This window comes from Monopterus albus, unplaced genomic scaffold (assembly GCF_001952655.1).
Source record: "Monopterus albus unplaced genomic scaffold, M_albus_1.0 scaffold510.1, whole genome shotgun sequence".
Classification (NCBI taxonomy): domain Eukaryota; kingdom Metazoa; phylum Chordata; class Actinopteri; order Synbranchiformes; family Synbranchidae; genus Monopterus; species Monopterus albus.
This window is the reverse complement of record NW_018128390.1, coordinates 19937-36992: the sequence shown is the minus strand read 5'-3', so window position 1 is coordinate 36992 and position 17056 is coordinate 19937. Positions and strand designations below refer to the sequence as shown.

The 17056-nt window shown below is 38.5% G+C and overlaps 1 protein-coding gene across 1 annotated transcript in view; it reads right to left on the bottom strand.

The window, feature by feature from the left end:
• Nucleotides 1–16168, bottom strand: part of LOC109952881 (solute carrier family 12 member 3-like) — a 35407-nt gene extending 19239 nt beyond the window's left edge. The window contains exons 1-26 of the mRNA XM_020588190.1: nt 16090–16168; nt 15786–15942; nt 15405–15548; nt 15170–15245; nt 14689–14784; nt 14372–14511; nt 14019–14132; nt 13777–13888; nt 13475–13605; nt 13297–13381; nt 12673–12858; nt 12499–12563; nt 11638–11761; nt 11396–11497; nt 10409–10564; nt 10157–10256; nt 9725–9836; nt 9442–9576; nt 8948–9054; nt 8668–8750; nt 8491–8559; nt 7967–8056; nt 7500–7611; nt 6953–7039; nt 6568–6703; nt 6354–6421 (exon numbers count right to left, since the gene is read on the bottom strand). Of these exons, the coding sequence (XP_020443846.1) occupies nt 6354–6421; nt 6568–6703; nt 6953–7039; nt 7500–7611; nt 7967–8056; nt 8491–8559; nt 8668–8750; nt 8948–9054; nt 9442–9576; nt 9725–9836; nt 10157–10256; nt 10409–10564; nt 11396–11497; nt 11638–11761; nt 12499–12563; nt 12673–12858; nt 13297–13381; nt 13475–13605; nt 13777–13888; nt 14019–14132; nt 14372–14511; nt 14689–14784; nt 15170–15245; nt 15405–15548; nt 15786–15942; nt 16090–16100 (2798 nt within the window). The 5' untranslated portion in view covers nt 16101–16168. The remainder of the gene's footprint in view (nt 1–6353; nt 6422–6567; nt 6704–6952; nt 7040–7499; nt 7612–7966; nt 8057–8490; nt 8560–8667; nt 8751–8947; nt 9055–9441; nt 9577–9724; nt 9837–10156; nt 10257–10408; nt 10565–11395; nt 11498–11637; nt 11762–12498; nt 12564–12672; nt 12859–13296; nt 13382–13474; nt 13606–13776; nt 13889–14018; nt 14133–14371; nt 14512–14688; nt 14785–15169; nt 15246–15404; nt 15549–15785; nt 15943–16089) is intronic.
• Between the last annotated feature and the right edge of the window lie 888 nt (nt 16169–17056).

Below are 17056 nucleotides of genomic sequence, written 5' to 3'. Positions count from 1 at the left end.
AGAGAATTATTTTGTAGAGATACTGCTTGCAAACCAATGATGTAAGATGATGTCATGGGGTAGGACTGGATAAGTCTGACTTCTTCCTACTCCATTCAAGCATGTACTAGGTATAAGCAAATTGATATTGGATTAGCATTTGTTGGATATGTGTAAAATTATGTGTGTTGACATATCAACTGTCTTTACATGCTTGAAAGAATAAATCAAATCAAAAATAAAAAAAATCAAAAGCTAATCTAGAGGTACCCAAGATTAAACATTAAATGGCTGGAAATGAACAAGCCATGGACTCTTTAATGATGTATTATTACAGTAATATTTAAAAGATGATATGAAGCAACAACAAGTCCAAAAGGTACTCACACAGGCTGTTTCTGTTCCAGGAAAATGAGCTCTTCATCTACAGATTTTACACCTCATACAGCCACTAGTGAAATTTATACCTTCATTGAGATGGTTCACATCCACTCCCATCTTCTTCTTTGCCCTCCCTCCCACTCAAATATATACAAAGGGACGTGCATACATGTGCCCACACATCATTCATGATAATGAAATGCCAAATTTTTTGTTTAATCAAAATGCAACAAATGATATGGAATAACATTTCAACTATTATTTACATTGCCTGTTACCAATGTTTTCCCTATGTTAAACTCTTATAATTTCAGTTTACATATCTAGTTTCTAGTAAACTTGTAAAATAAAGATGTGGGTGGTTATCTGCCATAGCCGAATGAATTTTAAAATGTAAACTGTTGTATGTACCGTACACAAAGTAGAACACACAATGTCTCTTCTCTCGTTGAACTCTTTTGAATGTTCTGCAAAAATGCCAATCCCATTAGTGGTCATTTGGCACAAACATGGAGGGAAAAAAGACAAAACAATAACATATGAAGATGTGTCTGAAATGTTTATGCCTTGTTATTCATTATTTATCATTTAATTGTCATTATTATTGTTGTCATTATTACATAATATTACTTTATTTTGGTAATGCTTTATTGTACGTCAAATAAGGTTTCCGATGTTTTAAGATGAGACATCAGCTGATCTCAGTTTTTGGTCAGCCTACGTCTTTTTCGGAATTGTTGACTGTACGCGAGCTAGTATTATGTAATGTTATGAGGGCCCCCTATTCTACTCTGTTGTTTTATCTGTTCTAATCTCATACCAACGTTTTACATGTACTTTAAGGACATCAGTTACTCTGAAATATAAATTTAATCATTCAAACAGCTTTCCAAAGATGGTAAAGAATATGAAACAATGTTAAAATGTATTTTAAAAAACTATTAATAGTTTGATTTGTTAGCACAAATTGATTTTTTTTCTTGAATCACTAATAATTAGTTTCTAAGTCTTACCAACTTATAGCTGTTATTTATGCCAAAAATGTTTGCAAATATGTAGCCAAATAGTGTAATTCAGAAATTAAAGTAGTAAATTTTGTAAATACTTATAAAGAATCTGAAGGTTGAGGGTGGAATTCCTGTAGTTAGATTTTCTTGAAAATAAAATGTTGAAATCCAGGTGATGTTGATCATGATGCTTTAATAAAATGTCATCTGTGCATTTTCAATTTAGTTATATTGAAAATATTTAGTGGGTGGGCAGGCTGGTGCTTTAAGTATTTATACTGGGTGACTTTTTTGAGACAGAAACTTCTTGCAGTGCATTCTTCATCATGCCAGTACCCTGCTATAATTAAAATTACTCCATTGCCTGCTGCACTCTACATGTTCACAGTACCATTGTTCACTGGCCGAAGCAACTTGTAACACACACACTCTGGTAGGGAAACCACAAGGTAAGTGTCTTGTTCCAAAATGAGATACTAACCATGTGTAAATCAGTGAAGAATCCTTATACTGCAAACTGAAACCAATTAAGATTTGTGGTGCTGGTGTATCCTATGACTTTCAGCTGGCACATTGTAGAAATGGTGAAAGCTTTTTAAGTCTTTTTTTAGAGTCAAAATGTGGTATAGCTGTTCATAAATTCACTTCCGGAGAATACAAGGGAATACAGTCAGGATTATGCAACAGTGCAAAGACTCTCTGACACTTTGGACATGCTGACAGTATGACCTCGGGTGAACTTGGGTGTGTCAGTCATAACACATTTGTTGATATTTCATTTTGTAGGCGAGGTTATATTTATAACGGCTAGAACACCATGTCAGGGATCATGAGGGTAATTAATGAGTGTCTGATATCAGAGTAAATAAGTGCAGTGACTGTGTATGTGACAGGTCTCTAGAACTGCCTTCTTTTACTTGTGCAATATTGCCACCAGAACTTTTGAAATATGCTGGGAAAAGGCTGGTGTGCATCTCCCCCTCACTTCACAAGATTTGGAGGTGCCACTTGCAAGAAGTGGAACTGTAGTGATCAGTTTATCAATACATTGTCAGCTGGAGTAATTCTTTTCCAGAAAATGGACACCTGGACATATTTGAGCAGCACAAACGGAACAACTTCTCCCCACTGGCTCCCTGTAAAATATAGATTAGAATTTAAAATCCTTCTCCTAATATACTGTATAAAGCCCTTAAGGACGGTTAGGTATTTTTAGTCAGATAGATACTGGTTAGATACTTTATGTATTAGAAATGTTTAGTGGAGACAGGATGTCTAGTTAGACTGTTTAAATGCTTAGTCATTGTCATGAGTTTTTTACAGAGTGCACATGGTCAGGGATAACTAGATAGAAAGTTGATGACTGTCAGCGGACAGGATGTTTAATATTATTATGTGTATAACTGTAGCCTTAGCCATAATATGTTCTTATGTTTAATGTCATGACATGTCACTAGATGTCGTGTTAGAATGTTTTTAGCTACACACCACTTAATCAACAGACACACACACATTGATTTTCTTCATGTTTTGACTACTGCTATGACCAGCTGCAAAGCTGGCACCAGAGACATCACGGTTTGGCGTTCCTGTGTAGAATGGGGCTAGCCCAACCAAAGAGATAAATGTATAGGACTGGTTTGGTTCAGGGTCTTTCATCTTCCAGCTGCCTGCGTGCATGTTGGGGGTGCAAGATACCTGAGTGTGTAATGTTAATTTTACCTGTGTTCATTGAATAAATCAGCACTGTTTTGAAGTTACTTGGACTGCCTCGTCTCTCAAAATTAGCGTGGTACAAGAACTGGAAAGACTTCAGGACAAGGCTAGGAAAGTAAATTTCCTCCTGAAAGAGAAAATCTTCCAGATAAAAAGCAAAACCTCTACTAAACAGAAAAATAATTTGAAACAAACTCTTTCAGATACAACTGCAGTTCCTATTAAAACCAAATTGGTTTAAGCTAAATACTTTTTTCAACTTAATTAGACCAAGGAAAAACTAAACCTCTGATTAAACTCTGATAAAACCAGAACTAAACCAAAATCAAATTCATCTTAACTACCACAGATGTCTGAACATAAAGTACATGAAATTGACTCCTGTATAGAAGCTCTCAGTTTGTTACAAGACAACCAGAATAGAGAATAACCACGACATCGCTGCCAGGATGAAGGACTACTCCTGGACTGCACCTTTCCTGTCCAGGGCAACTTGTTGAAAGCTCACAAATTGGTGCTGGCAGCTGCCAGTGAAACTCCTGGTGCATTTGTTGGGCTGTTCTACACTTTGCATACTGTGGAAACATTGCCATGGGCTTAGATAAAGAGGAGGTAATGGAGGAAGTGCTTAATGCTTGCTGGTGTCTAAAGATGGACAGGCTTAGGCAAAGGTGTACATCAAAGGGTCACAACCTCTGTGGCCACAGAGAGAGACAGGGGACATGTGGGAGCGAGGAGTGGGATGTGATGTCACAATACAAGCAGAGATACTCAGGTAAGAGGCAAATGAAGATATCCTCAAGGCAAAAAAAAGCACAAGTCATTTGTTCAAATGGCAAACTAACCTTTGTTTACATGTTCCTGACAATAGACCATGTCTGTATCAGTTATAATTGTCTGTCAGAAGCAACGTAATACTGTTGTGCAACATCTGCAATAGTGGGAGTGTGTTGCTACAGGTACCAGAGTCATCTACAAGGAGTGATTTAACTGATCACTGCAGTATATTAATAAATGATATGTGATAACACATGACAGCAAAAACTGCAGTTCTGTTATGAGCAAGGTTATGTTTACAACAAAAGAACTAAACTAAAACTACTTCTGATTTTATTAACTGAGAAAATGTTGTGAATGTGAAATTTTTATAGCAAACATTCTGTAGCTTTAAGTTATAGGTAGTTGAGTAAAACTACATTTCTCTGTGAAATGTAGCGTGGATATACTGTTTAACGTAGCATAACAAAAATATTTGTACTTCCGTCTAAGTTAACGATATACATTTCTCAGAGGCCCTTTCCTATCATCAACATGTTTCTTTATCAGCTGTTGGTTATGCAACTAAGAGGAGAAAGCCATTACAATGGTTGCAAAAACTGTGTTCAGCAGTGACTCACATGTTTACTCAGTCTACAACGGATGTTTTGTGTTTTGTTGAAAACCTGCCTACTATTGTTTCTCCATTACATACGAATTACCCAACAATTTCAGTGCTAAAAGAGCTTGACAAACACAAATGTAAGACATTGTAATGGACAAATGTTTATATGTATACACTAGTATGATGTATTTGTTATAAAATGATAGGCATTTTTGTCATTGAGTGGCATTAGTTTGTATTGTGTTGTTTCTATTATTCTATTTAGTAGCTCTGATGAGGAAGCCTTTCTTTATTATTGTCAGATCTTTATCTCTCTCGTTTTATCCCCTCTCTCTCTGTGGCTTTACCCTTCCTTTACCACCCTCTGCCCCTCTAAGCACACCATTTGCTGTTAGCAGCAAGTGGGGACTATTTCCAGGCACTGCTCTGTGGAGGATTACGCTAGTCCAGTGAGGATGTTGTGTGCCTGCAAAACATGCCTTTCCGGGTAATTGAATCCATAGCTGGCTTCATCTATATGGATCAGCCCAGACTTCAGCTCCAGCTGCAGGGGTTGCCCTGGCTGTGCATCAACTTCCTGCAGGACAAGATGGATGAAAGCATCTGTCTGGATGTGCTGGTCCTGGCTGAGATCTATGGACTGGTCCAGGTGGGGCAGGCTGCAGAGGAACATGCCCTAGCCCACTTCCAGCAGATCTCAGCTGGAGAGAAGTTCAAGGCTGTCCCACATCCCCTCCTGGACAGGCTGCTTGGGAAGGAATCATTGCGTGTAGAGAGTAGGGTAATTTTTTACTTGTGTCAGTGTGTGATCCTCTTTTCAGTCTCTTTTCTCTGTATTTATGTTAAAGTTTTAGAACACCAAATGTGCTTGTTTTAATCTATCTGTATTTTATTTACAACATTTCATATCCGATGTCTTTTCTCTTTTTTTGGGTACAGTAGCAATTTGCTGATGACAGGTATTGGCAGGGAGTGGATTTACAACCAGTGCGCTCAGATGGGGGGAAAACAATTTACTACTACACCCTCAAGCCAACGGTCTTAAAAAAGTGTGCTCTTTTTTTTTTCTTTTAATCTGTATATGTTTTAAAAAAACATGGTGCAAGTGATTTCTACTTTTAAACAAGCTATTGAAATAAAATATAATTTTCTTAATATAACTGTTCACAGATGATAACCTACAGTTTGCTTTACAGTTTTTAGTATTGTTGGCCACTTTCCTTACAACCACTATTTGTAGGATTTAAGACTTTTTTCTTTGGCACCATCTGCTGGTAGTGAACAGCACTAAGGCACACATCAGGTACATGGAAGTCTATTTACAGTGGCATGTAGTTGAGGTAGTCTCACATGCACCTCCAGCTGCCACTGAGCTTTTAGTGCAGCTGCCAGCTTTATGACCAGTTAGCTTTTCAGAATGCTGTTTTAAAATGCTGATCTGAGCGACTAATTATGAGCAGCCATAGACATGCTGTGTTTATGGAAACGTCTGACGAGATCTATGTTAGTGGTGATTTGTCTCATTTGGAAGAGAACAGCAATGTGCAGCAGCTCCTACTGTGAGACTCTGAAAGTGGTGACATATGTAGGCCTTGTTGTGGTTATGTCTGCGGTGCCATGTACTAGAGTGGAAACATTCTTGTGGTGTCACACTGGGCTTGTGTTGTTTCCAGGGCAATGTTTAACTTGAACCTCTAAAAAATATCCCACCCTGTGAGACCCCTCCATCACTCTGAAGCAGTAGACACTTCACACTATATATCAGAAATGAGTACTTTCTTCTTCTAAGTTAAATTGTGCAGTATTGTACGTCTGGTAAGTCTTGATGTCATATTCTTCTTAATCCTTCATGTCCAAAACTTAACTAATAATACAAACTGTGTACTCACACAAGCACGAGAGCAGCTTGTTGTGAATTCCTCCGAATGATTTCATTCAGTCTCACTTTTCTCTCAGACTATGAAAGGAGAAAAAATATGCAACAATCTGTCATATAGGGACAAGCAACTGAAAGATCTCATGTATGGAGGCATTTGACACAGCAGATGACATTATAAGGGACAGCATCTTGGGTTAGCCACAACAAGTGTACACCCTAAATACCTTAAGTCTGAAGGCCTCAAACTGCTTGTCAGATATTTTCCACGGGACACTTTGTCTAAGCTCCTCCACTGAGATACCATCCTGCTGTTCATCATTTAGCCTGAAGGGAGCAACGTTGTCCACAAACCTACTCAGGCTGAGCAGGAACAAGAACAACAGGACAGAGGTCAATGAGCTAAAATCTACAAAAACTACGGAGATCTAGATCTGTATTCTTTGAAGTCATCCTAACATTCATAACACATGGTGTATTGCACACAGTAGATTTTAAAATGCGTCATTTGTAATCATTATTAGGCTGATTTCTTCCACTATCACTACAACTATTCAGTTTTCAGTGTATGTTCTAACACTGAAGGCGAATGCAAGAGTTTTGGCAGCATACTTCTTCGAGTGTGGACGCTTCTCACTGTCAGTCATGACAATAACGTCATTAAAATCCAGACGGAATCTCTTCAGCAGTGCGATCATCCTAAAAGAAACAACAGTCAAAATGTTTACATTTCTTTCCACAGATCATTATGCACATCATGCAACAGGACTGGAGGGGGAAATCTGATATTTCTTTGTATTACACTAAATCCTCAAGATTAAGTCTTTTCAATTCAAACACCCTGCATGACCGAATATATGGAATTTAGAATAAATGATTTTCTAAGATTACTTCTCTGTACTGTATTTGGATTTTTGAAGTAAATTATTTTTGCAGCTCAAGAAAACTTTACAGGGACAAAAATGTACAGAGACATGACCAAAACTGTTATCTTTAAAGGTTTTCGGTGTGCACCAGGACGGGAAGCTGTCTTGCTCAACAACGTTTGCTCATAATTCAGGTAATTCAAGTTTGGTGGATTCTCCAGTGTTTGAAAATACAATTATTAAAAATACAAATACTAACAGTTATCCCAGAAGGTTAACCAGAGACAACCTACTCTTTGAGGCGTTCGTCCATGTTCTGTTCATCTCCCACGATGAAGACCCTGACCTTACAGCTGTTCCAGCGTTTCCTCCTGGTGAGCAGGTAAGGTACCAGCAGAGTCAGACCTTTAAAGGTAAGATGACAACAAAGACCGCACTTAAGAAAAAAAAAAGACAACTTAGATTTGTGGCTGTCAGGAGGGAAGAGATGAAGACTGCCCTTTATCCAAAAACCAAAGAGGACACCACTGAGGGTTAACGTTGATCATCCTAATATCTTGAAGTTCTTTCTTATTTTTTTTTTTACTGAGGTTGCTATATAGATTATCATCCCCATTCTTCATCATGCATTTGATGCACACATCATAATAAGCTGACATAAGCGGTGTACCTCCACAACCCTACAGGATAAGTGCTTTAGATGATGGGTGGAAAACCGATGTATTGTGCTTGTTTTGATCAAACCCCTCTCTGTGCTCACCTCCATCATCAGCGATCCAATAGATGTCAATGGTTTTCTTCCCCTGGTCACTCTGAAACACTGTCCTGGTCTGATCGCTGTCGTCTTTGTCTGAGATGTCCTCAACTGTGACAACAAGAGGAGCAGCAGTGAAGAGTGGGGCCAATAATTTTATTCATTCTAACTGTGGTTCTTTATGGGTGACAGTGTTGCAGTGGGGCTCCTCAGAGAATTAGGGGAAGGGTAATAAATTTAAGTTTAAATGAAACAAAATCATGTGGAGTAAACTGCAGGCTAATGCCATCACTACAAACCTGTTTTTACAATAAATGTTTTTTCCTGCAAAGTCTGAGTTTGTATTCACTGACCTAACGGTGGGTTGGCTTTGTTGTTAATGGTTCAACTATAGACTAGGATTATATTTGCTTATGCAAGGCTCAGAGGAAAATGTCACATTGTTCCCAGCAGCAGCAAATTCTACAGAAATGAGCGCAAGTCAATGCGGTGTCCCAACAACATGTAAACCTGTACAGTTAAGTGCTCACCTGATTTCATCTCACTATGTTCCTTGTGGTCATTTTCTGCATATTCATCAGACTCAAACCCGTGGTTCACTGGAACAAAGATATTTTATCTTTCAATGGTGCACAAAAGGTGTCATATTGTAAATAAAAATCACATGGAGAACATTCAAAGACATTGTGGAAATGTAGATTTCTAACCTTCAAATTCATAGTGGCTGTAGATATCGAGGCCGTCCATCATCCTCAGGATACATAGACTGTAGTTGTGGTCAAAGGTATCACTAGGTCATAGAACAGCAGTAGACAAGGGATAAGTTAACATGTTTTTTAAAGGTCTGTGCAAAATTGTGATTCAGTAACCTTACTATATATACAATCTTTTATTTCCAGCAAGACCATAAAAACATGTTAAAAATCCACCTGAAGGCCCTGCAAATCTGTTCTCTTTACAATGCACCATTAATAAGGACCAACTTACTATATAGTGTTAATATAATCTACTGTGCTTTCAGGAGCAGTCTCCCTCCAGTTTGACTTGAAGCCCAGGACCAGAGTGTTGGGCTTCAGTTTGCCGAGACCAGAGGCCTTAAGAAATGGTGAATGAGAACAGAGTGTTTTAGGGTCAAAAACATACTGGAAGTACATGTACTACATGGGCAGGCTCAGGTCTTACAGTGAGAAAAACAATATGATTCAATGTTCTTTAAAAGAAATAATTAGAAAGTAATAGATGTTGTGAGAAATGAATGAAAGTGGAGGTAAAAACAAATAATTTGTAACAGCAATGTTACAGTACAGCCACCTGTGGGCACTGAAGCAAACTAATTACCATCTCTGAAAATTACAAGCATGTGACAACTTTGTTAAACCTGCAATCAAGCTAAATTCCTATTAAATGTGTTTTGTACATTTAAAGTAGTAAAACTTCCCACAGATAAACACATCCAGCTTCTCAAATAGCTGTAGCTGTACCTGTAACAAGTGTCGAGCTCCAACTCTGAGGCTCTCTGCAGTGAAAGGAGTATAAAACGAGCACACCTTCCTCTTTTTCATCCACTTCACCATGCTGTCTGTGGCGTCGTGTGGTCGAGTCTGCCTCTCCTGCTCCTAGAGGAGGCAGGAATTCAATATTATCTTTACACAACAAGGCAACATCAGGACAGACACAAATGGAGGTGAAAGACATTCAACAAGACTAGTGAAAGTGATGAACAGCTGCTGTAAGGAACAAGACTGGTGAGGCTGAAGGACCGACCATGATGATGTCTCCACAGATCATGAGGCTTATGTGCTCCGTGAAGGATCCAACAAAGTCTACCAGAGCAGGTCGCTGGTTTGGGGGCCCAGTCAGGACAAGACACTGTGGCCTGGAAGAACACACCAGAGGACAGAGATGAGGACCAACAGACAAAGTTTAAATCAACACTATCACCACTGATATCCAACTCCACAAGATTTAAAGTGAATGCAATACTGTTCCAATAAATTAGTGCTCAATTAGAGTTAAAATGGATTCAGCATACTATTAAACATCTTATACAGTATATTGTCTTGGTGTTAAACACCAGTGCTGCAGCCAGTGTTGAAGTGATACTGGGACTCACAAGAATGACACATTTCATATAATAATCAGCTGAAGTGATTTGATAACTGAGTTATAGTTATAATTTATTTTATGATCACTCACCTAAAATTCTTGACATGATCCTCCACTCCAGAAAGAGAGACAGAGGACGACAAAGCCATGTTGTAGGTACCTGCCTGGACCGATGAACCCCAGTTTATCTCTGCAGATGTCAAGAAAAATAAGTGAGCTGTACAGTAGTTGAAAGAACTGGGAGTCAAATACAACAGAGTGGAATAAATTTGTTATTTATTCCAATTATTTTATCTATTGTACAGAACACATTTCGACTTGAAAATATGTTCTCTGACCCACTTGGCTTGGTGTAGTGGAGATAACCTAACAGGAAGAAGATGATGCCGAAAGTGACAAGCGCAGCCCACCAGGTAAACAAGAACATCAGAAGTGCAGAGATCACTGCTCCATACAAAGCCGACCATTTACTGTAGTAGTGAAATGAAGGCCTCCAACCTACAGTGATGACAGTGAAGACTTTCAGGTGGTGCAACACAGAATCTCTAATATGTGTTTATGAAGCTCAGTGTTTCAGTTTTTGGTGAAATTCAATTATATGTTTATTATTGGGGTCCTAGTTAAAGGTGGTGTTGTGCTGGACTTCGTTCCAGTCAGCGGTATTCCTAATATTCTGACCCTTTTATGTATGTAAACAGGGAGGACAAAAATATAGGCACCTCTAATTATTGTAACTCAGTGACATGCTCACTGCATTGGCAACATGATGTACACTGACAGCTGTGAACAGCTTTAGCCATTAGCTAACTCGGTCACCTGTTAGCTGACCCTTGAGCTCTGTCACTTGTTGACGTTAAACGTCATATAAATGCAGACTGTGAAAGTTGCCATGACAACAATGTCAAACAGGGAAACGATTATGTTTAACCTTATTTTCGGGCCAGGATCGCTGTAACGATCACCAAATAGACTATAGTCTACAAAACTAACAATTTACTGATAAGTATAAAACATTTTCTTCAAAGCAGAAAACATACAATTCAATGCACTGTATTACTGCATTCCTAATCCAAGGTGTGAGCTAGGTCTGGATTGACTTGCTGTGTGGTATCCTGACCGGAGTCTGGGCTTTGAGAAGCCCTGCCCTAAACTTTAGCTGTGGCTGAACAGCTGAAGTTAGAGTCATTTTGTAAAGCAGTGACAACTGACAACCTTGAGAAAGACCATGGTCGTCTTCATTTTTAAAGAACCAACACTGTCATTTAGTGTGGACAAGTTCTTGTGTGGTGATGTGTACTGCACAGTGAGGTGTGTGAATCACCAACTCACCTGGTGAGTTGGTGATTGAGGCATGAAAGCAGCTGAAGTTGATGAGGCCATAGGCACACAGGAAGAAGTTGGAGATCAAGGCTGCGATGGTGTTCAGCTCAGCTGTGATGGTACAGCGATGAAAAATCGACATTATGTTTTATGCAACAACAAAACAACTTTATGAAGTGATTATCATTTAAAACAAATGTGTCAATTAATAATTCCAATGAAAAATGGCAAAAATATTAGATGGCACTCACCAATGAGAATAAAGGCCACAGCAATCACATAGCAGAGGATATACGCACGAAGTGGCTCATCATTTTTCCCATAACCCTTTCCAAAAAATCCAATGTATGGGTATATGTTGTCTCGGCACAGACACTGGCCAACAAGGTATAAAATTTACATTTATTAAACAAAAAAAGGTGAAACCCAGCAAGTGAATCAGAATTTTTTTAATGGTAGAAAATGAACAGCATCTTTATAGACAGAACATGTACCATTTCCTACGTCACTCTATAGCCATGGTTCTTAATGTGGTGTGGGTGTTAACGAGGTCGCCCGAGTAGGGTCATGACAAGGGTGATAAAAAAAAGTTAATATGAAATAAAATCATGTGGAGGTTGGGATAAAGGCTGGTTAGGGTGAAAGTTAGGTTCATATCAAGGGAAATATGCTGTAGCTATGAGTGCTTCACATTCCCCAGTATCTACTCCCAGGACTTGGGATCTAATGCAAACTGTTGTATTCTACTAAAGCACAGTGCTTGCTCACCATGCAACTTTATCCACCAGTAATGATGACACCACAAGCAACTTATCAAATACAGAAATGGCTGTGATAAAGGGTAAAGCACTTTTCTGCAATCAAAAGTTAGAAAAAAATATATACACACTTTATTTGTAGATGAAAACAGCATACTAGTAGCTCAAGACTATGTAAAACATGCTGTTCAAGTTTAGTGTCTGAAAAAGGGACTCTGGGCAGAGCAGTCAAAAACATCACACTTCTGTAAGTTTGTTTTATTGTTTTACTACTACAGAAGTGGGTTCATTTGTTAAAGTCAAATTTTGACAGTTGGATCTATTGAACACTGGGTTTTTCCTGTGGTTTCTCACCTGAAAGATTTTAGGAGCAGACACTAGGAAGCCGAGCGCACGACCCGGTCCCGGATAAGCGGAAGAAAATGGATGGATGGATGGATGGATATTTATTACAATCATATTTATATTAAGAGGCAATATTTAATATGTATTATTATATTTAAAATGACATTATATTAACAGGTATAAGGCCTTTTGCTACTTGACTGAACAATACCTTTAAATTGTTGGCCAGACCATACTGACATGACTGTGACAGGGTGCACTCTGTGAAATTCCAGCCTAGGTTACATCCCATCCCCACACAGGTCCCAGTGCTGTTTGCAGTCAGAGTGTCATTGACATTTCCAGAAGCATCCCGTATCACACATGCCCCTGGAGGAAAATGCAATGATATTTCAGAATGGACACTTTTGGACTGCAACTGCTCATTAAATTACTGATTACAGGTGTGCCTAATAAAGTGACCAGGGAGTGTTTATGAGGAATAAAAACTATAGTAATTGCAGCTGTAAAATAAGCAGCTATAATAACTGAACAGGTGTTTGTGTTCAAGCCTTCAGCAAAGGTTTAAAGGGTGTTGTGTAGGTTTAAAGGGTTCCTCTTCCTACCATTTCAGGCCCACCAACACTTTCCTGCTTATGTAATACACTGATGACGCTGCCCTATGAGTGATAAATCCTCATTTGCCATGTCTTCTGTCTCTTGTCCCAAACTACGTACCATACCTTAAATAATCTCTACAAGTTCAAAGAAACTAATCAAATGTAAACAAAGGCTAAACTAAATAAAAGCATTAAGTCAGTAAATTACCAACAGTTAACGGAATAACTAAATAGCTGATTGTAGTCCAGAAAATGGCGTGGAGGGTGCCTTTGGGGATAGAAGTAGCAGGGTCCTGGAAAAAAGAAATAATAAGCAAATCAACATTATGTAGTTCTGCTTAGTGGTTACACTTAAAGAGGTATCTACAGTATCTTTCTTGTCATACTTTGAGGTCTCCACAGATGTTGACTCCAGAGAGGATGCCGGTGGTGGCAGGGAAGAAAATGGAAAACATCCTGAAGAAGTCGCCATCAGCGCCTCTCCAGTCTGGTGTCAGGTTCGATACAAAGATGTCACCTGGTGATGGGCAACAAAAAGTCTACTGTTATCTGATAATGTCTGGATACAACCTGCAGATTCTAGACTAACTGAATCCAGTTAAGTTTTGCATTTTAGTGTCAAACACTGTTATTGACACAGATGCTCTATAAATGCACAGGTTGGTCCTGAGTCTAAGTCTAAACTCACTGCGGTATCCAAAGATGCCCTGGGCTTGTTTTGCTGTCGTCTGAGGGATGAAGGTGCCCACCAAATAGCCAGCAAATGAGACCAAGAGTGCCACAAAGAACAAGATCTGGGCCTGAGAAAGAGGCACAAATGAAGAGAAGAAAGGAAAGAAATGGGAAGAAACATATGATAAAGAGTAATAGCAAGTAAGATCTAAAGAGATCTGTTGGTAAGCAAAATGAGATGTGCTCAGGATGCCTCACCTTGGACTCCCACTCCATGCCAGCCAGTGAAATGAGAAGAAGAACAGTCACCGTGATCACGCCCACAATACGTACTGTGTTAACGGGATCGATAATGACGGAACCGAAGTCATCCTACATTAATCAAATCAACAGTTCACAGAGGAAGAACTACCTCTACAGTAAGTTAAAGCCAAAATTCATGACATAAAATGTTTCTGTGTAATGAAAAGCTCAGTAGAGATCTAAAATATAAACAAAATAAATATGTGCTATCAAGGATTCCTGAGTTCAATAAGTATCTATATTTTTATGTTTTGTAAAACCTTTATTTTTATTGTGTTAAGAACACTGTGATGAAGAAAATTAAGTACCTGCATTAGATCACGAACCACCTCTGCAAAGCCCACAGTGTTAAGCGCACAAGCTAGAGCGTTGGCAAAGGAAAAGATCAGCCCAATTGGTGCGCCAACCTCAGGACCCAGAGAGCGGGAGATCATGAAATATGTACCACCTGAACATGATTTCATACCACAGGAGAGTCACACAAACAAGACTGTTATCTTTTCTAATACATCACAATTATTTACACAAAATGAATACAATAAACAATTAGAATGACACCATGTGCAATATTCTAACATTACTGTAGCTTGAATTCTGATTTCTGCAGACACAAGAAACAACTGACCTGATTTTATTCTTCCATTGGTGGCAGTGGCAGAGATAGAGAGAGCAGTTGATATGGTCACCGTCACAGACATCAGGACAATAAGGCAGGTCAACACTGAAATTAGAATATATATGGTATTAATCACTATTATGACACTTCTGAATACTTACTGTATGGCCATAGTACTGCAGAACTCCTTGCTTAGTATACATCTCTTTATTACATCCACAAATTACTTTGTCCAGTATGACTTTGATAGAAGGCAAATGCTGCTTGTTCTATTGTGAATTAGTCTGTTTATTCTCTGAGCTATTTATCCATATTGTATTATATTTATTTTATTCTACACAATTTTATATTTGAAAATATTGGTTATACAAGTTATTTGAGTAAATCAATAAAAAGCCATAAATGAAAAGGCAAGAGTAGAGCAAGGGTGTTTTACAACAACAAAAAAAGAAGACAAAGGGACTGAATGGAGGAATGACTGTTAACTCACAGATGCCTGCCTGAGAAGTGATCCACGACAAGCGGAGAAACAGGATGACTCCCCAGATATTCAGCATGCAACGCATCTGTGAACAAAGATAATTAAAAACAGCTCTGTGAATGTTTACTGGGATGTTTGTAACACCATTTCATTTGCTGGGCAATAAAACAGTGTATATGATACACAGTGTATATGACTTTTGACCATTTTCTACAGTCTGTACAAATAAACAAACTCCCCTCACCTGGACACCAACCACCCAGCCAAATCTTACAGGAGCTTTCTCCTTCAGAACTTCTGACTCTACATTCCCACTGTCAGTCACTGGCAGACCGCTAACTCCTGAGTCTGAGGCAATGTTAGGCATCTCCATCCCTGCCTCCACTTCCTGAGAATAACAGAATTTAAACAGAAAAACTACATTTTTATAGTATTCTAAACTTAATGCTTGCTTGCAAATGATACAATGTACACTCTCTACAAAGCAATGAAGCACCTAAAATATAAGGTCCAGACTATATTAATGATGTATTACTATACTATATTTATTCATAGTTCAATAGACAAGGGTATGTTAAGGTAAATAAGGTTCCTTCAGATGTGATTCTACAGAGTAAGAACTTACCTGAGATACCCTGCGAAGAGTTCCCAGTGAAGGTCGGCTCCTTGCTTGCTGCCGTGGCAGGGTACTAGCATAATGCTCCAGCTGTGGCACCTGGTCTAATGTGCTATACAAGGAAGATCTCCGCAGCTCGATCCTCGAGTCATGGTCCTCTGATGCACTGTCAAACAGGTAGCCAAAGCAAAATGGTGTTTGGAAACAGAATAAAATTTTAGGTTAAGGATACAGTTTTTGGAAAAGTACACTTTGGAAAAGTAAAATCTGATGTAGAAAGTGAACTTGGATAAAAGGTGATAACAACACAAACCTTAAATCCATCTCTGACACAACAATCGAAGGGATCTGGAGGTTACCACCTTGCTGCTGGGTGCTGATGTCAAAATGCTGTGATGAGTACCTTGGAGGTTCTTCTTCACTGGTTGAGGTGCGAACACGAGGGGCAAAACCTGGGACCAACCCGTCATGTTTGGATTTGAACTGCCCCATTGGTACGTCTTACTGATTCCTGTGTAACAAGTGGAGAAAAAGAATTAGAAGAGCTAAGACTTGTTTTTTAGTGTCATAAATTCATGAGAAAGTTCTGAATCTTTAGCAGCTAAACACTTCCCTTTGTTCACCAGCTTGTCACTAACTTTGTTAGCCTGGGAGTGAGTACACAAGTTCAAAAATTAAAAATGAGCTGAAAGAAGCAAAAATAAAAAATGCCATAGAGCTAATTGTCACTCCAAGCGAAACATCTTGCATTTTAATCCATTGTTAAAGTATTGAACAAAGTCATTTTAAAGACATGAGCAGAATTTGTGCGGCAGGACTTACTGATACTGGTTCCTACTTTTGGAAATCATTTGATTAATTACTGATGCGGACGTTACTGATAAAAGGTTGTGTTTTAGTAGTTTGTGTGGTGAGTTTTTAGGGTTTAATTATATCACAGTTTCCTGTAAACATATTTCTTTACAGCAAGGCCACAGTGTATTAACTTGACAAATCCCTGAAAACACACTTGACCTGATATTTTGGTCACAATACTGTAAAAACCTCTTACAAACTAAAAGCTGGTATTTTGGACTCTAAATCATTTTCTGAGCATCAACTGATGAGTCTTGTTGATGTGGCAACAGGAAAGTGAATAATGCTTTTGCTGTTACTTTTGATAATTACTAATAAACTAATAAAGCAATTACCTAACATTTATACAGTATATACACTTTAAGTGTGATTAAACCTTCTAATGATTGTGACAGATTAAACTGCTTAATCATATATTATTACAA